The following is a 23873-nucleotide window of genomic DNA, read 5'->3' as shown; positions in this document are numbered from 1 at the left end:
TCCCGAAAGCTGCTAGGTGGCGGCGCCCGCCCGCGCTGCGCGAGGCGGGGAGCGGGAACCGGGAGCCGGGAGCCTGCGGGAGCCTCTCCGCTCCCGAGGTGGCGGCGTTCCACTCCACTCGCGCTCAGGTTGGCTTGCCTGCGCGGGGGCTGCTGCTTTCCCACTGACTGAGAGGCTTAGGTCGCTCGGGGAAGAGGGGAGTCTCCCTTTGTTCCTTCGGCTTCTTGTTCAGGGGCATCCTGAGAGGCAGGGACAGGGCCGGGGCCCGGCCCCGAGTCCCTTTCTTTCCTGTAGCCAGAGCCGCTTTGGCGATGCCCTTCAGGATCTGATGGCGAGGGACCAAGGCTGGAAAGCACAGACCCCAGACCGGGCACTTCCTGGGGCTCCTTCCCCCAGCAAGCCCGCGTCTGTGGCTCAGGGAGGCGCTAAGGCAGCAGCAGGGCCAATCCTGGGCGCACCCCGGGACTCCCAGGCTGGCTCAGGCAGCCTTGGGGAGAGAACCTGCGAGTGTGAACCCGGCGTCTGCCCCACGCTGGCATTGGGTGTGCGGGTTTTTTTTGTTTGTTTGTTTGTTTGTTTGTTTTCTGTGATAAGTAAATGCGCAGACGCTTGCAAAGCTTTGGACTTCCCTAAGCTGCGGGAGAAGCAGGCTGGAGGAAAACTTGGGGAGCAGCAGGCAAGGGCACCAGGGGGCAAAGCCGATGGAGGTTACCACGCCGGCCTGGTCCCTGCCCCGGAGTCTATTCGCCCGCCTTGGCCTCAGAGTCTTCCCCGCTGGGCTGCGTGGAATTGATGAGCTTATTTTCCTTTTTCCACTTCATGCGCCGGTTCTGGAACCAGATCTTGATCTGGCGCTCGGTGAGGCAGAGCGCGTTGGCGATCTCGATGCGGCGCCGCCGGGTCAGGTAGCGGTTGAAGTGGAATTCCTTCTCCAGCTCCAGCGTCTGGTAGCGCGTATAGGTCTGGCGGCCTCTGCGCCCGTGGCTCCCATACACGGCACCTGTGGGCGGAGAGGCGCCGCGGGTCAGCCTGCCCAAACCGACCCACCAGCCCCTGGCCTCCCAGCCAGCACTCTCTAAGCTGGCAACCACCTTCCTTCCGCCCCAGCTTCCCTAGCACGGCAACCGAGGCCGAAATGCCGGCTGCGTGGCAAAGATGATTTCATACCAAGCGAGGTGTTTTCCGCCTAAAAGCTACTTGGGTGGGAAGGTAATTGCTTCTGACAAACGTGGCCTGTGAGAGAATCACAGAAGCAAATAAAATAGCGTGGGCAGTCTGAATCGGAGGGGCCAAAAGTCACTGTTCCGAGGGAGTGTGGCATTTATTTGTCTGTGAGGGCAGTGGGGATCCTGGGAGCACTGTGGAAACCGAGTTCTCACCCTGATGTCTGTGGAAGATGCTGTCGAGGCTCCTGGGGTCGGATCTCAATGTGGTTTGGGAAGGTTAAATATGGCCAGCCCTCTCCAATCTTTGCGTAGTGTTAGCAAGCTGTGGGATCTATCTGAAAACACTCCGCTGGGGAGGGTGGGTCTTAGAGCAGGGACACTGTAAGTTTTAAAGTCCTGCTCCAAGGGGAAGGGAGACTCCCTGTGGGATCTTTGAAGACCTGGGGCAAAGAGATGGTGAGCTGATGGGGTTCAGGCAGTGTAGGACTGTGTTGAGCTGTCTGGAGGCCAGAGGTACCCAAGCTTGAGAGAGCTCCCTCCCAAGCCAGGTTTGAGGCTCAGGCAGGGTCTCAGGAGGAAGCAGAAGTTGGCTAAGAGCGTGAAGTTAGTGGGAGTTAAAAGAGGGAGGGAGGGAGAGAGGGAGAAGAGAGAGAGAGAGAGAGAGAGAGAGAGAGAGAGAGAGAGAGAATGAGAATATGAATGTTCTGAGAAGGTGGCCCTCCAAAGGTTTGGTGGAGACATTGAAAGAGGTCAATTGAGGAAATAAATGAGGGCCTCTGCCTGCCTGGGCTCCTGGACTTGGGAAGGGCAGGAGAGAGAGGACTAGGGGAGTGAAGGGGTTGATCTCTCATGCCTCCTGGAGGCCCTCTCCGCTAGGAAGCCTGAGGGGGCCTCACAAGGGTGCAGCTGAGCATGCATTTTCAGTCTCACCCAGTTCTCCTCTCTCTTCTGTTGCCCCTGTTTCAGGTCTCCTATGGCTTGGCAGTGAATCCTTCACCCTTCCTTAAAGTGTCACCTTACATGGCTCTCATGGCCCTGGCTTTCCTCTGGCTGGGCCTGATTGCCCCACTGGGAATGTTTGGGTTTTTTTTTTTTTTTCTTTAAAAAATATTAAAAAAAAAAAAAGAGAGAGGAAACTTTGTTCATCCTTTCCTTCTTTCTTCCTATTCCCCTTCCTTCCTTCCTTCTCTCCTTCCTTCTCTCCTTCCTTCCTTCCTTCCTTCCTTCCTTCCTTCCTTCCTTCCTTCCTTCTTTCCTTCCTGTCTCCTTGCCAGCTTTTCCTTCTCCCTACGCTCTCTGGGGTGGGGAAGCAGAGAGATGCCTTACCCGCACAGGAGTTCATCCGCTGCATCCAGGGATAAACAGGGCTGGTGTACTTCCGGTCGCTGCCTTCCTCATGGAGGGCTTTGCCCTGCACGCTGCTGCTGTCAGGTTTGTACTGCTGCTCGGGAGAAAAGTGCAGGTACTCCCCCGGGCCCCTCTGCTTGCTATTGCCCGAGGGCGAGGCGCCACTGAGGTCCTTATCAGAATAGAAACACGAGGCCCCGTACTCGTAGGACGCCCGGTTGCAGGCCAGGACCGAGTTGGACTGTTGATAGAAACAAGGTGAGGTGTATGTCTTGTCCGGAAGACTCGACGCCCCGTAAGAGGCCGGGAAGGGCCTCAGCGCGTCATAGCCGGCCGGGTAGAGGGGCAGCTGGCCCAAGAAGGAGTCCTGGCCGCTGGGCAGGCTCCCAGGGAAAGTGGGATTCACAAAATAGGAACTCATTTGCGCGCCCCTCTGCAGGACCGTGATTTGTTGTGTATTAGTACATCTGGCTATAACTATTAGTAGTCATCGAACTGGTTTGTTTCTGGATGGCCGAACGCCAAAAGCGACAGCAGCAAATCGCACCAGCTGACGCAGCGGCGGCCAATGGGAGCGAGCGCCGGAGCCCGCTCCCCGGGGACCGCGGCGACCGAGGCAGCAAAGTTACAAACAGCCCCCAGCCCGCCCGCCCGCCGCCCGCCCGCCCGGCAGATTGATGGGCACACACAGCCAGCCGGCCCCGCTCTCCCCCACACACCCCCAAACGCCAGCGGCGGGTACGGGCCCAGACGAGGGTGTGCAGCTCCAAGCCGAGGCGCTAGTACCCAGGTCAATGAGAAGGCCCCAGCGGGCCTGCTATCTCTTCTCTCCTTTTTATTCTGGCCTTGTTATGTTTTGCTGGGTTTTCCCCTCAAAACAGGAAAACTGACGAGCCTGAGCCAGGAGGGGCGGTGACGAGGAAGGCTTTGCCCTGGAAAGCCTCCTGTCCCAGTCGGGTCCTGGGTTGCCCCTCCCTGAACCGTGGGTGTGGGTTCTTGAGCTGGAGAAGGGGCTCCGGGGAGCCAGGCCTTTGCTCTCTGCTCGTCAGCCCCGTGCTTTGGGGACAGGGAGCAAGGAACGCCTCATTCCCTCCCATTCTTACTACGAGTTGGGCCTTAGTGCCCACAGCTGAGCGGGCACCCCTCCCTGACCAGGCCCAGGCCTTTGGCCTGGCCTTTCTGCAGCCCCTTCCCGCCAGGACCGGACTCCACGCTCGCTTCTCCTGCATGGGCTTGAAGCGAACACCCTACCCCAGCTGTGCACCGCACCCCGTCTTTGAACCCAGAGAAAGGAAAGGTTAGAACCCACGGGCTCAACAAGCAATGACCTAAAGAAGGGTGTTTGTGAGGCTGGAGTAGGGAGCGGCCCGTGGGCCTGAGCTCCCCTCCCCCAGCGTCCTGGCGCTTCCCCAAGCTACTGGAACTGCTCGGAGCAGCTACCGATAAAAATCCAGGTGCAGGATCTCCCCAGACTCATTCCAGAAGCAGGAGAGGTGCAGGGCCCTGGGTTGAGCAAGGCGCGCGGGGAGTGCTGCTCCTGGGACCCAAAGCTTCGCGGGATAATTAATGGGCTTGGTTTCCGGGTAGTAGGTTGATGGGCGCTGTCCCCGGCTTGTCCCCCACCTCCCCAGCCCTCCACTACTCCTGCGGCCGCAGTAACTCGAAAAGCCTGAACAGTCCTGTCCTCCTGTCACTAGCTCCAGGATCCTGAATTGCCTTGACCATCGGCTCAGGCCTGGCGAGCCCCGGATAGGACATGGAAAGAGAACCAGCCTCATTTTGTAAAAAGAACGTGATACCGGTTCAATGGCATTTTCACAACTGTGCTTGTAGGGCTTGTAAAAGCCCTCGAATTGGCTTTAAAAATCCCCAGTTGTGTGGATTTCCAAGAGACTATTTACAAGAATTGGTTGGGGGATCAGAAGGCTTTTTGTAAGGTCTGTAAAACCCTGACTCAGGCAGACTGGTGGGGTCCTGGTTTGGGGGGAGGTGACAATTGGCAATGGTCCTATAGGAATCCAGTATCGACTTCTTTAATCTTTCCTTGCTTTTCGATCCCCCCCGACGTTCCTCCCCCTAAAAAAGAGAAAAAGGGACTTGCTTAAGGTCGGCCTCCTTCGAAGGAAGGCTGCCCCAGAGGCCTTGTGCCCAACGTCCTTATCTCTGCAACCCAAGAAAGTTTTTCCTTTGCTTACAAGCAAGAGTTAGCCAGGGGAGGATACAGTTTAGCGTTTCTCACTGAGAAGATGCACTTTTTGAGCAATGAAAACTCAGGAGGAAAAAAAAAAGGGGGAATTTATTTTTCCTAAAAAGATTTCTGAAAAAAAATAAGTTCGAGGTACTGGTTCTTAAAACAAAAAAATAATCATATAACAATTATTTCAACCAATGTTATTTGAAGTGAAAATAGCCATTTCGAAGGGGTTAATTGTTTACATTTATCACTTCTCTTTCCTGCTTCCATGTCCCGAACAGAGTTGGGGTGGTGACGGTTCAGCACCATTACTGCTATCCTTTGATCTGAATTTTAGATTTAATTGTCTCAGCCAATAAGAGAATTTGTTTTTCCAGCTAGGAGCCAGAACATGGATTTCTGGTTTCTGTAAACATTAAGGTGAGAAAATATTAAATTGAAACCTTTATGTGTAAGCCAAAGCTAGTGCTCATTTAACCTGGCAGCCGATCTACTTATTCATATATACATGATAAATATATATATATATATATAGAGAGAGAGAGAGAGAGAGAGAGAGAGAGAAGCAGGAACTCCACACCCTCAATGGAGCCGCTCCTGAAATGAAGAGAATGGCCACCCCAGGACTCTCTGCGAGGTCAGCGCCACAGAGAACACTCACCTTTTACCGTCTCTTCCGAAGGGGTAGGATGGCAGTAGGGTCACACAGTTTGCCCTTGCCCTGGGCTGCCCATTAAGCCTCTCCGCTTCTGCCAGCCTGGAGCCTGGTCTGCGGGTGTGAGGGCAGACCCCGCAGGTCCACCTCTCTCCGGCCAAGTCTCTATCCCTAACCCAGAGCACACAGGTGTGGCCTGTGCCAGCTACAGGCCCTCCGCTGGAGCCGCCTTCCATGCCAAAGCCAATCCTGAGGGCCAGCCAGGCCAGCAGGCCTCAGAGCTACGATAGGTCTCTCCGCTGTCAGAATCCCAAAGCCAACGCGTTCCCCAACTGGCGTGAGCCCCCAAGACGCCTTTGGGACTCGCAGTTTGGACAGAAGCCGCCGTGACCGGCCAGGCGGCCTGTATGCCAGTCTCCATGGTGCTGGTGTTGGGGGCGAGGGAAGGACCCGAGTCCATTCCGGCGGCTGAGGTTTCTGTCATGGGTAGCCGAAGCAAGGAGGTTTCACTGCCAAATAGACCCTGGGAGACGGCCCCTCGGGGCCCCTTCTGTGCCCCCCTTCCCCTGCTCTGGGGGATCCGAGGGGCCCGTACAGCAGCCGCGCCAAGCTCAAAGAGGCGGGCCGCTGCTGGCGCCGGTCCCGGCGACGGCCACAGCGTGGCAGCAGCGAGCTCGGCTCGGCCGCAATAAATAATCCGCCTGCAGCAGCCGCAGCCAGGCAGCCAGCGGCCCTGGGAGGCGACTGCGGCGCTTTATCTGCCCCTGCCCGGGGCTCAATCACAGCAGTGTTCCGCGAGCGTCCCAGACACCTACGTGTCCTTCGCAATTGTCTTTCCTTCCCCGCGACAGTATCTTGAGACGGGAAAACAACAACAACCAAAAACCAAACAACCAACCAACCAAACAAACAAACAATCAAAAAAAGAGCTGCAGCCCAGAACCTCGCTACTGATTTTTCCGGGTGGCTCTGTCTCAGGGGGTGAAATCTAACCCTGTCGGATGGGCCTTCAGGCCCACCTACCGCGGCTGGTGCAGGGCGAAGCCCCCGCTCAGGGCCGCCTCGCGGCTAGCGCCAGTCCTCTCCCTGGCGGCTCGGGAGGTGGGGGACCTTGGACATCAGCCACTGTGCTTAGGTGGACTGTGGCTGCGGCCCTGCCCTTGCCCAGACACCTTCCTTCAGAGACCGGAGCCGTACTCCTCCCACCGGCGCCAAAACAGCAGTCCCCTGCACCGAAGCATCCCCTGGCAGCACCCGATTAACTCGATTCTCTCCTCCAACACAGAATTCCACACGTGCATCGCCCCTAGTCCGGGGCTCCAGACACCACTCTGGTCGCAAAACCAGGCAGACAAGGCAGACAACCACGGGAGAACTCCGAATTAGTAAGTTCTGCGTTTGCCTCTGCTCGTTTCCCCTACAGCCTCCTCTGAGGCCGGCCCCACCGGAGAGAACACAGCTAACAAACCGTCTGTGCTGTTAGCTCGCTTTTCTCTCTCTCAGCCCACACTTCCCAGGTCGGAAGCCACTGGTTATCTGGGAAGGTCAGTTGGATCAACTGGGTCAGCGTCAGCATGAGATAATCCGACCCCCCCCCCCCAGGCTGATAGGGAACAGTAGAGTGCCAGATGACTCCCTCTTGGGGCTTCCCGGAGTCACCGGGGAAGGGGGCATGGAGACCCAAGCACGGCAGGGCGCTGTGCCACTGAGGGGAGGCTGATCGGCCTGGAGGGTGGAGAGTGATGTAGGTGGTGGCTGTCGTGGGTGAGAGTGAGTGACGTGTTTGCGCTGCGGTGTGTGTGGAGACTGAGTGTGAAGGCGCGGTGCCGCTGAGGATGAGAAACGGCCCTTTTCAGAGTCGCTCAGGGTGCCCTCTCTCAGCACGGCGGTGCCTCACCCACCTCTGCCCTGTCTCCTTCCCACTTGTCTCACCTTTAGACCGCGGCTCCCAGAAGCTCCTGCCTCCCTGACAGCTGTCGCTCCGGCAGCCCAAGAGACGAATTGTCCTCCTTCCTGGTGCCAGAGGACGCAGGAAATTAGCCAGGTTGCGAGTTGCAAAGAGCCGGCTGCCTAGCCAGGAACTGGCCGAGCCCCACCTCCAGCGACAGCGGCCGGCCTGGGCCTGGCAGCCGCTTCCCCTCTCTCGCCATCGCCGGACAAAGCGCAGCCCGGGCAGGCTGGGAAGGCAGAGCTCCGAAGCTCGCAGGACGGAGCAGAGCGAAAGAATGCGGCTCTATTCTCGCAAGGGAAATTATAAAAAAGTTCATGTTCACGGCTCCTATCCACATGACCGACAGCGGCCAATGGAAGGGCCGAACAACTCATAAAGTTGTATTGCAAAGTTGTAAATTTTCATAAACAACAACGGATTTATGACCCTCTCCCCATCACTGAGAGGAGGCAGCTCTTACACCGGCGCCATCTTACCACCGAGGCTGGCCTGATTTGGGGCTGCAGGCTTTACCGACACTTTTAGGTCCGATTTTATTTAAAAAAGGAGTCCTAAGAAGCTGGCCCAACCCAGCCGAGAGATAAGAAAGGACATCTCCGCTGGCCGAGCTCGGGACGCCCTTAGCTACTTCCACGCCTCTCGCCCCTGGTTCCTCGCCGCCCCTTTCCCAGCCAGAGTCCTCCCTTAGCAAAAGGACTCCCCTGGGTTGCACAGCCTGCTCTGAGGTCCACCCGCTGCAGCTCTGGACCCAGGGGCATCCTCGCCTCTACTGAAGGCGAGCTGAGGGTGCTTGGGCAGGGACCCTGAACCCCATTTTCTACCCTGGGGCTGAACTCAGGGCGCATGCAGAAACCGGAATCGATTGGAGAGTAGGTAGCCCTTTTCGAACTCAGTCTACACCTTTAGAGGAAAGCTGAATTTGAAATTCGTTCCCGGGGTTTATGGAAGTTCGGGAGGCCATAGACGGAATACACCGTATGAACAAACAGCCTGTTTTCAGTGGATCTAGACGGTGGATCTAGATATTGGTGCACATACAATAGCCAGACAGAAAACATGTACAGAGAGGAAGACCCATCTACAGCTACAGACACGGAGGGAGAACTGCACGCGCAGACACGGGAAAACGCACAGCCATGGACACAGGAACCTGCACACCTAATTACACACATGGACAGGGTTGACACAGAGCACAGATACACACACATTATGGATGCTGAAATGCACACAATTGTGAGAATCTTAAGCAACCACACACAGAAGTGGAGACACACTAATTTGTGCAAGTCTACACATAAAACATGAAAAAAAAAACATTTATACGTGAACACTGAAAACGCAGACTCAAAGGCAGTCTCTCCATGTTTGCTTCCCTTGTTCCTTTGGCCTACAGCAAGGGCTTGTGCTTCAGCTCTGGCCCCCTCCCCTTGCCCTAGAGCCTCTGGATAAAACAGTCCATGTTTCTTTGTCACCAAGCATCTTTATTGTTACAGAAAACACAGGTAACTGGGCTGGGACGGGGTCTGGGTCTAAGGGGAACATAGGACAACATGGGGGCTGGGGTGGGCATGGGACCCTCACCCACCCCCTACAGAATTGGTTCAAGACAGCACACCATGCTACAAAGTCACCCCATGAAAACATTTTCCCCAAGTCAAGACATTCCTTTACAAATGAGCTCCAAGATTAGAGAAATGATGGGAAAAAAAATCAGGTTCAAATATACAGTATTTGTCCTTGTAGGAAAAGTCAGGCTAACACGTATTCGACATGGCTGAACAGCTGGACACGGAAGCAAAGAGGAGGACAGTGAAGCTGGGGACATCTCCTTCGCCCCACAAAACCGAAGCTCTCTATTCCAGAGGCCTGCAGGCAGCTCGGGAACGCTCCCCTCCTGAAGTGGGGGGAATGGCCCTCAACTTAAGGTGCCAAAGCCAGAGAAAGAGAGAGTCCAGGTTACAGCACTTGGTGTGCTTTGGAATAAATATATTATTATTTTTTCAATTTAAATAGAAGCAAATGCCCTGGTCCCTGAACCTCATTGCCTTGTCCTTGAGGCCTCGGGGACCCCAAAGACTGTTAGCTAGAAGCATCAAGGCCTGGTCTGGGATGGGTGGGCACCAAGGGGCAGGCAAGCTAGCCAGCATGAATAGGTAGTTTAGGGTTAGTAGGTAGTTTTCGCAGGTAGGAGGGCAGGTGCTGGGTGTCTGCCAGTGTTGGGATGTGGTCTGTTTAAGGAGTGGCGGCCACTGGGGCTGGGCCCATAGGTAGTTTGGGGGTGCCTCCCCCGAGGAGGCCTGTGCTAGGTAGTATTTTTTTTCTGGGCCAGCGCACAACACTGACCCAGGGTTGGGGGGAATCTCCTGGGGTCTTCAGAGACAGAGAGGGTCCCCGAGGCGACCTAATTTCTCTGCACGCTACAGTGGGTGATGGAGTGGGGGTGACGAGGGTTGGGACTGATTCCCTCTTTTTTTTTTTTCTTTCTCTCACTTTATTTTTTTTTTCACTTTACCCCCCACCCCACCCCCTTTTTTTGGAAATAAAATCAATGAGTCTCTTAAAGACGTTTTTCCGACTGTCCTGTGCAGCCAGGGCCCTGTGCCTGGCCCTTTATTCCTCTTCCTCCTCCTCCTCCTCCTCCTCTTCCTCCTCCTCCTCGTCCTCGGCCTTGTCAGCAGCTGTGGGGACGGACGGCACGGCGTCCTCGGGGGCAGCAGTGGGAGCCTGGCTCTCATCTTTATGCTCTTTCTTCCACTTCATGCGCCGGTTCTGGAACCAGATCTTGATCTGGCGCTCGGTGAGGCAGAGCGCGTGGGCGATCTCGATGCGGCGCCGCCGGGTCAGGTAGCGGTTGAAGTGGAACTCCTTCTCCAGCTCCAGCGTCTGGTAGCGCGTGTAGGTCTGGCGGCCCCGCTTCCTGTCGGGTCCTGAGAGCACAAAGTTGGACGTATAGACAAACAGACAAGCAGACTGGGATGCGGACAGAAGGGAGCACTTAGTCAGGCCCACTGTCCAAGAGCCTGTGCCTTCCACCCAGCCCCAATCCAGGCGCAACCCCATCACCCTCAATTAAGCTGGCGGAGGAGAAGTGTGAGCGGAAGAGCTCGGGGCCAGACAAGCCGGCACGTCTGTGAAAAGCCTCGGAGCAGAATTCCAACTTTACAACAGGCCTTTCCAGCCGGCTACGTTTCCACAATGTCCCGCTTCCCCCTGACAAAGGGAAATGGTAAATACAGAGTGTGGCAAGTGGGGGACTCCGCACTTTGGCCATTCAAAGGCCAGCCTGGCCGCTCCCGGGCCTCGCTAGACGAGTGGGCGACCGTCCTCCGTGGCCTTCCCTCCCTCTGGCTCTTCGCTCTAGCCCGGGTCTGGAAATGGGCTCTGGTTACAGGGGGTGGGTGAGGGACCCCCGGAGGTCTTGGCTCTCCTTGCCTTTGAGAAAGAAAGCCAGGCCGAAAGAAAAGGACGGGAGGGGGGGAGCTGGAGTCAAGAAAGGAAGGGAGGACAGGAGAGAGGGGGATGGAAGGAGAGAAGCTGAGGCAGAGCAAAAGAGAGGGAGAAGGGGAGAGGGGGGAGAAAGAGAGAGAGAGAGAGAGAGAGAGAGAGAGAGAGAGAGAAATATGAGAATGAGAAGAGCAGAGAAACTTCTGGTAAAAATTCCCAGGCAAACGGAGTTAAATAAATTTACGAGGCTCGAACCCATTAATTGGGCCATAAAAACTTTTACGAGCCTCATTTACATACAATGCCAGGGCTCCCTCCACGCCATGGCGCCCCGGCTCTAATTAAAAGCAGAAAGCCAGCGCCACCGGGACTCGCGGGGTCCGCCCGGGGCCGGGGAGCGGCCAGGCTGGGGGGGCTCCGCCGGCGTCCCCGCGCCCCCTCTCCTCCCACGCGCCGACCCCCTCCTCCCCTCCCCCCAGGCCCCCTCCGCCCTACCTGAGCTGCGCATCCAGGGGTAGATGCGGAAGGTGGCCTCGGCCGGGCCGGGCAGCGAGCCCTCGTCCGCCTTGTCGCAGGCGCCTTTGGCAAGGTCCCCGCAGAGCCCGGGGATGTTCTGGTCGTAGGAGGCGCAGGGCAGGTTGTAGGCGTCGGCGGCGGCGCCCAGGCCGTAGCCGGCCGCGAAGGGGCCCTGGTACAGGGGGCTGTTGACGTTGTAGAGGCCCGGCACGGCGGAGGCGAAGGCGCCGGCGCCCGGCCCGTAGCCGCTCCTCTGCGAGTTGGGTGCAAAGGAGCAAGAGGTGGGCTCGGCATTTTGGAAGAGGGAGGCCCCCGCCGTGTACTTGCTAAAGAGCGCGTTCACATAGTACGAGGAACTCATAATTTTGACCTGTGATTTGTTGTCCGGCAGCCTTCGGTGTCGGTTTTACGAGGTAGCGTGATATATGAGAACATTACACCCCCAGATTTACACCAAACCCCATTTTCTTTTGGACGGAGCCGGCCGCGGCACGTGACCGCCCACATGACCGCCTCCGCCAATCTCCGCGGCCCTCGCAGGTGGTCCCCGCGCCCCGGGCCGCCGGCCGCCGAGGACGGAAGGGGACGCGGCCCGCGCCTCCCGGCCCGGGGCGCCCGACGCGGCCGGAGCCCCCTCCCCCCCCCCCAGGGCTGGGCCAGGACCCCGTCCCCGTCGGCGGAGCCGGGGGCGGCCTCCGCCCCCCCATCCTCATCCCCGTCCCCGAACCTTACATCCGGCGTGCGGGTCCCCCCTGCCCGCCTCACCCCCTTTGCGGGACTCTGCGGGCGTCTGGCAACCTGTCGGGCCCCGAGACGGGCTGGAGGGAGAGGGCTGCTCTTTGGCTCTCTCTCTCTCTCTCTCTCTCTCTCTCTCTCTCTCTCTCTCTCTCTCTCTCTCTCTCTCTCTCTCTCCCCAGAAGGACCTCGAAGGCCCGGTTTGATGCTCCCGGTGCAGACTCGGCAGGCGCGGCGGCGTCTCCTGGAGCCGAGCGGCCAGAGCGCTGCCACGAACTGGAACCATGTGGTTCGAATAAATTCAAAGTCTCCCAGCTTCCTTTCTTTAATCGGCAGCGCACTGTTTATCTGCCCTAAAGGAAGCAGTGAAATATTTATCTATTAATGAGCCTCATTTGCCAACAGATTTATTAACGTGGGATTCCCTTTCCTCCTCCCGGACGGTTGCGCCCCGCAGTCTCCCTGCGTTAGCTCCTGGGCACCTGGCCGGCCGGCAGCAACCCAATGAATGGACACCCCCTTTGTCCTTCTCAACCCCCCTGGCTACCCCCTGGATCACGGGGAACGGGCTCATCCTCACGCAGCTTGGAAGAAGCTGGGGTCGGTCCACAGTTTTCTAAACGCGCCCTTCAGAGTGGGAGGCTTCTGGCCGTTCTCAGCCAGGCTACCCCTGGGTCTTACACCTTGTGGACGGACGGACGGGGGTGGGGTGGGGGGCAAGTCTCAGAGCTGATTTAGAGAGAAGAGAGGAGGTCTCAGGACCTGGCTGCTGAAGCTGGAACCCCCATTTTTTAAGGAGACAATAAAGGCCAACAAGAAAGGCCCCTCAAGAGCCACCTTCCCAAGCACCGGTTCACAAACACAGTCTGGTTCTCTCTCCGGCAGCCACTCACACCGGGGGCCTACCTTGCCGGCCTTCACACCCTGGCTGCAGTGATAGGCCAGATGAAGGCCCCGCTGCCCAAGGCTCTCTGGAGGATATTTTGGTGAATCCTCTCCCTAACCGCCTCATAAACTGCCCAGGCCATGCTGGAAGACTGGCCACCTTTTACTGCTCAGCTCGATTGCACATCATAAACCCGACTTCACAATGGAATTGCCCCGGAAATTTCTCCTCTAAATTATAGAGTTTGGTTCATGGTGTGCAAAGCACTTTCTTATCGCTCGCTGTGGGTCCAGGCTGCGCCCACCCACCCCACCCCCGGCCGCCGCGTCCTCTCAGGGGGTCTTGGGAGCACAAAAGACGGAAGGACAGCTCAAATCCCGATGGAAGGAAGCCCCAGTGCCTACCCAGGAAAGGGCTCAGGCTTTGGTGGGCAAGAGGGCAGGTGGGACCCGGGCTGTGTCCCAGAGCATAGGGACCCTGGAGTGACAGTATCCGGACCCCCTTTATGGTGGATCTAGATGGGAAACAGGCGGGAGGGGGGGGGGAGTAAAACAGGAAGAAAAAAATCGAAATAGCAGCGAATTCTAACAGAGAAATAAAATCCTTTAAAAAAAAAAAGCTAAAGGAAGATGAAGCAAACGAAAAGAAGACTGGGAGATCAAAGAGGAGAAATTAGACCGGTTTAAACCAATAAATTGCTCCCAGGGTGACACAGAGCAAGGCGCAAAGTGAAAGACTAGGCAGGCCTAGGCTGTCTGTCTAGACTCAGGAGACTGAAGCAGCCCAAAGCGACGCTGTTCAAAGGGCAACTTCCCTTTAGAAAGAGACCTGGCAGCCGGAGTGCAGAGCGATTTGAGACGGGACAGGAAAAACCACACTCGCACGCCTGGGAGGGTAGTCCGCATTTGGCGGGGCACGATCCAAGAGTCCCCGCAAGAGACCCTGTCCCGGTTTGCCAAGGCCAAATAGTTTTTGAATTCTGCTGCTTTCCAGGCGTTGGCACTTCTGGGCCCAAGCATTTCCTCTGAGCAGGGTCGGGGGTTGCAGAAAACCTTCTCTTCCTTTCTGGGTCTCTCTTCCCTGGCTGGAAAACCAGGCTCTCAGGAAAGGACTATTTTATTATATATTCCCTGGCCATCGGCTCCCGACTTATTTGGTTCTCTGTTCGGCGCGATAATATTCACACACTATTCAACCCCAGGCCCCGAAGAAGAGGCCTGATAAGCCAGTTTTTAATCTAAATATTTCTCAATGCTTTCCCAGAATTAGCTTTTTAAACCTCCTGCCAGAAATTGTTTCCTTTCGCCGAACAGTCCTCAGCGTTGAGATCCAGGTTGAGAAGGTAAATCCAGCCCTTGGCAAAGAATGGCGCCCGCCCGTCCGCCCGCCTTCTAGAGCGGTTCCGAGCTTCGTGGGGCCTGTGACTGTTTCTGACCCCCTCCCCAGAGGAGGCTGAGGGCTTTGGCCATCGAGTCTACCCCGCGACCTGATGAGGGGCTCCCGCTTTGGACACTGGGCACCGATGCCTCCCCGGAGCGAATAAATAAGCCCAGTTCCTTGCCGGGTCTTGCCTCGGCTGGAACAGAGCACTCTGCCAAGCCGCCAGTCGGCCAAGGGCAAGGGAGCTGCCGGCCTGAGCAGCTCACCAGGCCTCGGAGCCCCCGAGGCCTGCATCTACCTGAGGCCTCTGATCAGTGGGGGAGAGCGTTCCTGCCGACCTGGGACTTCCATTGTTCGGGGAGGGAAAATAAAAAATAAAGATGGAGCCTTCTGTCTGTGTCCGCCCGTCAGCGGTCTCGCCGCTCAGCTGCGGTGCCAGAACTAGAGATTTCTGAGGATTAGGAGAGGCGGACACCTCTCTCTCACCCCAGAAGCTACAGACTCTTCCTACCCTCGGATGCTGTGAGGTGGCGCCTGTCACCTACGGAAACAGAACGATGCGCGCTTGTGTTACCCATGTGTGTTTAGAATTTTCTTTTCCTTTTTTTCTTTTCTTTTCTTTTTTTTTTTTAAGGGTTAGGAGGGAGAGAGGGAGACCCAGGCGAGACGTCAGCCAAAAACCGAGCCCCTGGTTTTACAGCGTGTTCCACGGGAGATGCGGGTCGTAAACATTTTGTGGGCTTGGCCGAGACTGTTACGACCCCCATAAACGCTGCGCGCAGCCTGCGTTCGCGGGGCCGGGGCTCGGCTCCCCGCTCGCTCTCGCCCGGCAGCGGAGCCGGTCCCCGCGCTTGCCCTCCGCGCAGCAGGCCGGAGGGGCACCGGGCTTCGTCTCTGCCCCGAGCCTCCTGGGCCGGCGACGCCAGAGCCGCCGGGTCACCTCAATGCCAAAGAAACGCCACGGCCAGAGAAGCGGAGAGGCCGAGCGACCTCGCCTACCCCAGCGCCGGTTCTGGAGCGAGAGCGTCGGCCCCCGCCCTCAAACGCATCCTTTAGCTAACGGTTCCCAGTCTGTGCCCCGAGTTACCCCAACCCTGCAAACCCCCGGCAGATCTGCTCCACAGGGCGGCCACCAAAGACGGTTGAGAGCCAAATTTCGGCCTTTCGGCCGCCTGATTTTAAGGCCAGGTATCCAGGCCGGCCGAGTCCAACGACGTTCTCTCTCTCTCTCTCTCTCTCTCTCTCTCTCTCCATCTCTCCCTCCATCTCCCTCTCTCTCTCTCTTTCTTTCCATTCCTCCTTCTCTCTCTCTCCTTCTCCCCTCTCTCCATCTCTCTCTATTTCTCTCTCTTTCTCCCTCTCTCTCTCTCCCTCTCTTTCTCTCCATTCCTCCCTCTCTCTCTCTCCTCCCCCTCTCTCCATATCTCTCTCTCTCTCTCTCTCTCTCTCTCTCTCTCTCTCTCTCTCTCTCTCTCTCTCTCTTTCTCTCTCTTGCTGGTGCCGGCTCCCTAGGCCCGGTGACCGACCCTGAAGCGGGGCACAGGTTTCGGGGCCTCGAGGGTCGGCGGACCCCGCGGCTGCAGGGTGGGTGCGTTCTCTGCGGGGTCATCCGCTCCTGGGGCCGGAGGTGGCCGTCTCCTAGCCCGTCCATCGTGAGCCACCGTCCCCGCGCGCCTCGCCGCCCCCCGATCTCTGCAGGGATGAGGACTGTGACCCTGAAATCAAACCCGGGCCCTGAGCCGGGGCCGGGCGCCGTCCGCTGCTGCCCCGCAAGGCGGCGGCCCCGGAGCGGGGCCTGGGAGGAGCGAGCCCCGGCGCACGCCCGGGTCCCCTGGAGGCCCTCGGGCCGGCGCGAGCGGCGGGGAAAATATACGAGCGCCGCTCGCTCGCGCCGATCCCCTTCCAGGAAGGCTGGCGTCAAGTCGACATTTTAGGAGCTTCCCGGGCCGCGGCGGCGGGAGATGGCGGCGGGAGCGCGTCTTGCGTGGAGCCACACTGCCATCTGCTGGGCTTCTCTGGGTACTGCAGCCGCGGCGGCGCCGGCCCCGCGTGAACTTCGGCAGGGCCCGGTGACCCCACCAGGGTCCCATTCCCGTGGGCGGAGCGAGAGCCCCGTCCCCCCCTGGATCTCGGGGAGCCGGGAAGCGACGCTGTGGAGGGGGCAGCGCCCATAAAAAAAAAAAAAAAAGAGGGCTGTTTCCGCGGGCTCTTCACCGGCGGCAGACAGCAAACAAATGAAAGGGTTTTTTTGGTGGGACCCCCTAATTGCAGCTGGACGGTCGTAAACTCATTAAGGGCCGAATTCCAGACAGTTCGCAGACCTTCCTTTATGGCACGCCCTTACCGAGCGGGCTTTGAAGTCCTTTCCCGTCTGCCACAACACAGGGCGTGCGCGCTGGGGACGGGAGCTGAGAGGGGGGGGAAGCCCCAGGGTCCCCGCACCCGGGTCCCCCTTTTCGGGGCGTCCCAAGACGGTCCACACTGCCGAGGTGGGGGGAGGGGCGGTGGAAAGGACCGGGGTGGGGGCGAAGCGGGGCCGAGCCCTCCCGGCTGCAGCTGGAAGGCGCCGGCCGGGGCCTCCGGAGCTGCAGCCGCTTCCCCGCGCAGCCCTTTACACCCCATAAAGGGTAACAGCCCTCATTTTCTTTTATGGCGCTCCGGGGCTTGTCGGTTGCTAAGGCCTGCTCCTGTGGGGACCTCAGCCCCGGAGGCGGCTCGGCAGAGGAGGAGGAGAAGGAGGAGGAGGAGGCTCCCTGCCCCCCAGCCGCCCCGGGCCAGGTTGGCAGGGCCCAGCAGGGCCCAGTGTGCAGCTTTTCCCCCCTCGGACGGGCCTTGGGTAGTGGAAGGAGCCACCCCTTTGGGCGCATGGGGCCCCTGTTTGTCCTCCTCGGAGCTTCCTTAGCAGGCCACGGACCCCCTCCTCTGCTGCTCCTCCTGCACCCCTCAACCGCCCTGCTTCCCAAGGCCTCAGCCCTTTTTCTTTGAGTCCAGGCTTGGGAATTATTATTATTGTTGTTGTTATTATTATTTTTTTTTTTTTGAAGCACCAAAAATGAAAAAGTGGCCTTGTCACCGCTGTTGGCCGGGGGTACCCAGTGATTCCGACCAGCACCTCAGATGCCTCTCTGGTCTTCTGGCGACACCGCGCCTCTGCCCAGCTTTCCGCTCCTGCTTCTACCGACCGGCGAGTCAGTCAGCCGGCTTAGGCCTGGCCCTAGGACGGCTTAGGACTGGCTACCGCAGGTCCCGGCTGCAGACAGAGTTAGGGCTCTTTCCACCTCACCTCAGCCCCCACCCCACCAAACAGACCTAGGAAAAGAAGGTGCCCCTCCCCCCCAAAAAAAAAACAGACCCGCACAAAGTAAAAGAATCAATATATTTTATTTGGCAAAAGTTAAATATCTCAACACAACAATTTGGTCAGAAGGCCTTGAGGTAACTATTGCAAAATATACAGTGTGTCCGTTCAGTCCGATGGAGACCCCAAATTCATCAAGGATACAAATCTACAGTAGCCCCAAAGCGGTTTCATGGTGTATAATTTATTATCAATAAAATTAACTCCATTACAATAAACACTCGCTTCCCTCCCCCCCCCCCATTAAAAGTAAGCGTAAACCGTAGGTAGTGGCTCTCTGCCCGGACCTATAGCTCCGAATCTCCTCGCTCCTCCTCTGGTGCAAAAACAATATTCAAGCTTATCCGATCGCGAGCATTTCTTTCCTAAGGAGAGTCTCTGTACACCGGACAGGAACGGAGTCTGGAACGTGGGACAGCGGAGCCCGCGTTTCCAGAGGAGATCGGTCCTGGACCTCTGCGCCCTGGAGGACCACCTCCCCGTTTCTTTCCAAGGTCGACCTCTCTGGGAAGCCTCACAGCTGGTTCACCACCGTAGCTCAACGGTCTAGTTACACAGAAGACGGTAGATTCCACTACAGAGCTAGACCCTATGCGCCCCCCCCAACCCCCAAACAACCTGAGTTCAAATCGAATTCTAGCGTCCACGATCACAACGGGTGCCTCACCCAGCACAGAAGTTTGGGTCACAAAATAAAAGAAAAACAACAACAACATAATCACCACAATAAAACACAGTGTTCAAGTATTCCGGCAGATCGGCCTGCCGCACAAGGAGCAACTTAAATTAGCTACAGCAGAGACTGAAAACTACAGCCCGTCTTGGACAGTTGTGCAGGAGATAAAAAGGTAGTTTTTCCCCCCCTTTTCGCTTAAAGTCGGAAGCAGGTAGGTTTTTTTTTTTTTCTTTTCTTTTTTTAAATATATATACAGGCTAGCACGTACAGCCGTCAGCGCGAATGCCCTCCCTCGTTTGTGTCTCCCGGAAAATGGAAAAGTCACACCACCTCCTGGGTCAGAGCCACAGGCCTGGGAGCGAGCCTGCGGGCTGCCGGGGCGAGGAGGGAGCGGGGAGCCGCCGTCCTTCCCTCCCTCTCTCTGGCTTGCTCTCTTCCCCGCCCTCAGTCGTCCTTGGCCCGGTCCTTGTTGATCTTCTTCATCTTCATCCTGCGGTTCTGGAACCAGATCTTGACCTGCCTCTCGGTGAGGTTGAGCAGCCGCGCCACCTCGTACCTGCGGTCCCGCGTGAGGTACATGTTGAAGAGGAACTCCTTCTCCAGCTCCAGCGTCTGGTGCTTGGTGTAGGGGCAGCGCTTCTTCCGCGTGGAGCGCGCGTGCAGCCAGTTGGCGGCCGGGTTACCTGCGGGGGCCGGGGAGAGGCGGGCTTCAGGGGGGAGCCGTCCCGCGTGGGGAGAGGCCGGGAGGGCGCTGAAGCCGTTAGGGGAGACACCGCGGAGCCCCGGCCCCGGCCTCCCTTCCCCCGTCTGCGGGTCGTGAAGGGGTGACATTATCATTATTATTACTATTACTATTGTTGTTGTTATTCTGGCCGGCGGAGCAGAGCGAGGCGCCCGCGTTCCCGCCGCCAGCGTCTCGTTCCCCCGCCCTCGCCCCCCGCGCCAGCCGCCCGCCCCTCCGCAGCGCCCCGAAAGCGTCCCGGCTCCCGGTTTGACCTTCCCGGGAGGCCGCGGGCCGCGGCTCCGCCGGATCTGAGCAGATCTGGCCCGGGACCCTCGCGGCTCCGGAGGCCGCAGCCCCCCACCCCCGGGGGGCTCCCCGCCGCCGCCGGCCGAAGCCTCCGGGCCCTCCCCGGGGCGCAGGCCTCGGGCGCACCGAAGGCCCCTGCGCGCCGCCTCCCCGGAGCCGCTCGCCGCCGGCCCGGGCCTCCGGGCAGCGGGACCCCGGGTCCGGGTCCGGGCGCAGCGGCCGCCCCGCCCCCTCGGGCTGCGGCATCCCCTCCCTTCCCCCAGGCGGCCCGCTCCGCGCCGTTCTCCGGACTGGGGGGTGACCCCCAATCGGGGGTGCTCCGAACACCAGCATCCTCTTCTCGGGGGGGGGTCCCCCAGAGCCAGAGGACGAAGGCAGGGCTCCAGGGCGAGCCGACGCGCTGGCAGATCCCGGAGGCCGGCGCGGAGGCGGCGGCTCCCCCCCGCCCGAGCCCCCCTCTGCGGAGGGGAAGGGGGACACTTACTGGGGTCGATGGGGGACTTGTCCCCGCCGCTGTCCTTGTCGGCGGTGCTCCCGGAGAAGGCGCCCTCGCCGGGGGGTCTCTCTCTATCAACTGGAGGGGAACCACAAGGATAGTCAGTGAAGGGCGGAGTGTGGGTGTCAGGCGCGGGGCAGTCACCCCTTCTGGCCGGCAGCGGTTCAGGTTTAACGCCGTAAGGCCGGCCGGAGGGCAAGCCCGCGAAGGAGAGCGCGCCGGGCGCGGGCTCCAGCCAGGAGCGCAGGTACCTGGCGTCCGGGGGCGCCGCCGCGGCCACGGGCGCCGGGGGGTGCGCGTAGGGAGGGTGGGGGTGGGGGTGGTGGTAGACGGCGGCGGGCACCGCGCCGGCCCCGGCCGCGGGCACCGGGTTCCACGACGCCCCGAACACCGCCGCCGCCGCCGCCGCCTTGGACTGAAAGCTGCAGGGGCTGAAGTCGGGGTGCTCGGCCAGCGCCGCCGCCGGCCTCGGGGGCTGGCCCAGGGGGCCCGGGCCGTAGCGCCCGCCGCTGCCCAGCTCGTCGGCCGCCTCGGCGCCCAGCAGGAACGAGTCCACGTAGTAGGTGCCCAGCGTCCCGGTGGTGGCCATGGCCGTCGCCCGCGCCGCGCCGCGCCCCGGCCCGCGCGCCCCGGCCCGGCCCGCCGAAATTATGAAACTGCAGATTTCATGTAACAACTTGGTGGCACCGGGAGAGCGGGGGGCGGGGGGCGGGGGGGCAGGACAGTCACCTAATAAGTTGCCGGCGCCCGCGCCCCCATTGGCCGCGCGCGTCACGTGGCCGCCCGGCAGAACAATAACGCGTAAATCACTCCGCACGCTATTAATGGCCCCGGTGTTTTGCAGTCATAATTTTTTATAGCAAAAGCCATATGTTTTTTTTTTCTTTTTTTCCTTTCTTTTCTTTTCTTTTTTTTTTAATGCAGAGGGACCGGGGGAGGGGGGGGGCCTGCTCCGCGATCTGGTTTGTTTTAATTGTGGCCCAACGAAGATTAAAAGATCAGATCTGGCTTTGCCCCTCTATGCTCTCTCCTCTCTCTCTCTCTCTCTCTTTCTCTCTCTCTCTCTCTTTCGCCCCCCTTCCCCATGCACACACCGCGCGCGCGCGCACACACACACACACACACACACACACACTTCTTAAGAGGACTATTTTATATCACAATTAATCACACCATCAGGAAGGCGCGGGTCCCGCGCGCGCGCGCGTGTGCGGCCGGCAGAGCCCCTTCACATAAAATTAGACAATAATTGAAGCCATAAAAAAGCAGCCAAATCGCATTCTCACTCTACTGTATTTAAATCTATATTTATGATATTTCATAAGGAGTTATTGTTTCGGGAGCCGCACGGGCTGGTGGAAAGTCAGTCAGGAACGACCCACAGATTCGCTTGCCTCGCCGCGGCTCCCTGTAAAAATTTACGAGGACTTGGAAAGGTTAAATTAGACTGTTGTGTTTGGTCGGCGAGCGCCCTGTAAATAATCCTAGCGGGCCTCAGAGATGCGAGGCCCCCCTCCCCGCCCCCCAAGGCCGGCCTCGAGAAGTCAAATACAAGGCTTTCTCCACCTCAACCAGAACGGCCGCCGCCCCTGGGGCGCTGCACCACGGACGGTCCAAACACCTAAAATGGGCTGGCGACCCTTGCTGGACTGTAAAGCCGGCCAGGCCATCGCGCCGCCGCACCCAAATCGCCCTTGCTGCTCAAGGGGAGGCCAAGGAGGGACCAGCCAGCTACGCTCAACGCTTTGGGGACCTTCCTGTGTCAAAAGCGCAACCTTTGCCCTGGCCTACGTCTTCTTTAGCACAAACTGTTCAGTGAATTTTATTCCTCAGCCAGCCACCCGGATCTCAGCTCCATCCTCTGTAAGCCTAGTCTCTCTCCCCGGACCCGGGAAAAATCGTCAGTCAATACCGGTACCCGAGGAGTCCGTCTGGCTCTCGGGCGACCCTAGAAGGAGCTCCAGTCCCTGAGGTGGCCATTCCTGGGCCCTGTCTCAGCCCTTCTGGGATCCTTCCCGCCTCCTTTCCTTCCTGCCATTCCTCCTCCACCCCATTTCCCTTCCCTTCCCTTTCTTTCTCCTTCCTCTCTTCCCTCCCTTTTCCTCTCTTCCCATCTCCAGGGCCCCTGCCCTGGCTATCCCCGAAACAGAGCACTAGAGACCAAAATGAGGCCACGACAGCTCAAGTCCAGTGCTACAAATTAAGCCGGGAGGAGCACTGGACATTGACTTTAATCTCATCCTTCGGCCAAATGGACGATGCGATTTCTTACCCCTTAGACTATTTGGGGCTGAGAGAAAGTAAAAAGGCCACAGCCCCTGTTGTTAATGGCGGAGGGAGGGACCTCGTACCAATTCAGAACACAAAGCAACAACTCCTAGAAACTGTGATTAAATTCACGTGTCAATTCTGTGCCTTCCAACAGCGTGTTTTTCATTACTTGGCTCAGCTATTTACAAAACTGCTGGCCCAAGACACGTCCACCTTTCTTTTTGCTTTCTTTCTCGCAAACGGCTCAAGTAAACACCTTCCAATACGCTAACACATTCCTGTCCCAGGAGACAGAAATCCCTAAAATATTAGGCTCCACCTGGGAGGGAGGCTGTGAATCTGAAATAAAGGAGACTCTCCTTTGCTTGTCAGCAGGAAGAAGAAAGCAGCCAACGCCAGGGACTGGACGTGGCCTGTCAGGACTGCCTCAGTCCCCTCCCCCTAATATTTCCCCGTCTCTGAAAATTCCACCAAGTCACCCTCCACCCGGCAGCACAGCCCCAAGGTGTTCTAAACATCCCAAAGTCCTCTGGAGTTCAGATTTTCATGTGAGCAATAGCCCTGGAGTATAGCTCTGCTCTTAATTGTAATTGTTAAGTAGCAGAGCATGCCTGGCTGCCTTTTTGAGCGTTTTGTACTCAAAGAAAACATGGATTATTATTAGTAGTAGCAGTAAAATTTTTTTAAAAAACTTTAGTCTCTAAATAGGAAAATTACAAAATAAGTAGCAGGCGCTGAGTATTAAGCCGCTGTTTACTGGTGACCAGAAGCGGGAAAATTCATAAAAGCAGATATTGTCCTTCTGAGCCCAGAAACATGATGGTAAATTATACAGGTTTTTATTCCTGCTTTCTTTGGACTTCAAGGGGTGCCATACACACCTAGAATAATATAGTTACAAGCCACCCCACTCTCAGCTGAGAATCTCCCCAAAACCTTAGTCTCTGGACCAAGAGGCTGATCCAGGGCACGGCGGAGAAGAGTTGGAGGGGACCGGGTGTGCTGCTCTTTCAGATAACAGGTTGTTGGGCTGAGCAAGGAAAACAATTCCCGGGCATCGGCCTGAGCTGGGGAGGAACGCAGAGCTCTGCGGTCTCCGGCCAGGGGTGGTTTGTTTTCAGTTTTCAGTACTGAGAATGGTTAGGCTGGCTTTCTTAGATTACAACTGAGAGCCGGATCTCGAGTTTGTGCTCGCTTAGTCCTTAAATTTGGGGTTGCTCTCACTCATTTAAAATGTACTGGAGCTGGGGACGGTCCCCCACCTCAGACACTCGGCCGCCCAAGGGGAGAGATGTGGCTAACACTTTCTGAATCTGCTGCCGCTGGCAAGCCAGGCAGCAGCCAAGCCTTGGCCCTGGTGCGGCTCCTTCACCACGGTCAAAGCCCACGTTAGGACCCACGGAGCCGGCGGAGGCGCCCGGGAGCTTCCTGCTGGAGCTTCCCCATGAGCCAGGCTCCACCGAACCTGAGCTGGGATTTCAGCTCCCGAACCGCCGGGGCCGGCGGACGGCTCCCCGCCCTCGGTGTGCGGACACAAAGACGCGGCGGGTGCCCCGTCAACGGCTCTCTCGGCAGCCGCCAACGCAAGGCCGCCGCCACCCGGTCGTGATCATAACCGAGGCCTTGTCTACGCGGAGGCCCAGCAGGCCAAAAAAAAAAAAAAAAAACACCACGGACCCCAACAGTTACCCTTCCGCACCCCCTTCCTCCACACACTCAAACCTGTGCAGAGAGAGAGAGAGAGAGAGAGAGAGAGAGAGAGAGAGAG

General features: G+C 58.1%; 3 protein-coding genes across 4 annotated transcripts; all 3 read right to left on the bottom strand.

Moving 5' to 3' along the window:
- Positions 1 to 740: 740 nt before the first annotated feature.
- On the bottom strand, positions 741 to 3037 carry Hoxa6 (homeobox A6). The gene is made up of 2 exons (XM_021632785.2): positions 2493 to 3037; positions 741 to 1000 (listed from the first exon to the last, which is right to left on the bottom strand). Exons 1-2 carry the CDS (start codon positions 2932 to 2934, stop codon positions 741 to 743), a joined length of 702 nt encoding a protein of 233 aa, XP_021488460.1. The 5' UTR covers positions 2935 to 3037.
- A 5736-nt stretch (positions 3038 to 8773) lies between these two features.
- On the bottom strand, positions 8774 to 11754 carry Hoxa7 (homeobox A7). 2 transcript variants are annotated; one of them, XM_021632809.2, is made up of 2 exons: positions 11253 to 11754; positions 8774 to 10240 (listed from the first exon to the last, which is right to left on the bottom strand). In XM_021632809.2, exons 1-2 carry the CDS (start codon positions 11632 to 11634, stop codon positions 9924 to 9926), a joined length of 699 nt encoding a protein of 232 aa, XP_021488484.1. In that variant the 5' UTR covers positions 11635 to 11754; the 3' UTR covers positions 8774 to 9923. The 2 variants fall into 2 exon arrangements, with proteins under 2 accessions (XP_021488484.1, XP_021488485.1); XM_021632810.2 differs by having other exon boundaries at positions 8774 to 10283; positions 11253 to 11701.
- Positions 11755 to 17663: 5909 nt separating this feature from the next.
- On the bottom strand, positions 17664 to 23873 carry Hoxa9 (homeobox A9). Its single transcript, XM_021632776.2, has 2 exons — positions 19823 to 23873; positions 17664 to 18991 (listed from the first exon to the last, which is right to left on the bottom strand). Exons 1-2 carry the CDS (start codon positions 20421 to 20423, stop codon positions 18753 to 18755), a joined length of 840 nt encoding a protein of 279 aa, XP_021488451.1. The 5' UTR covers positions 20424 to 23873; the 3' UTR covers positions 17664 to 18752.

This window comes from Meriones unguiculatus, chromosome 3 (assembly GCF_030254825.1).
Source record: "Meriones unguiculatus strain TT.TT164.6M chromosome 3, Bangor_MerUng_6.1, whole genome shotgun sequence".
Taxonomy (NCBI): Eukaryota; Metazoa; Chordata; class Mammalia; order Rodentia; family Muridae; genus Meriones; species Meriones unguiculatus.
Note: the sequence above shows the minus strand (reverse complement) of the source record. Positions and strands in the feature narration are given on the sequence as shown.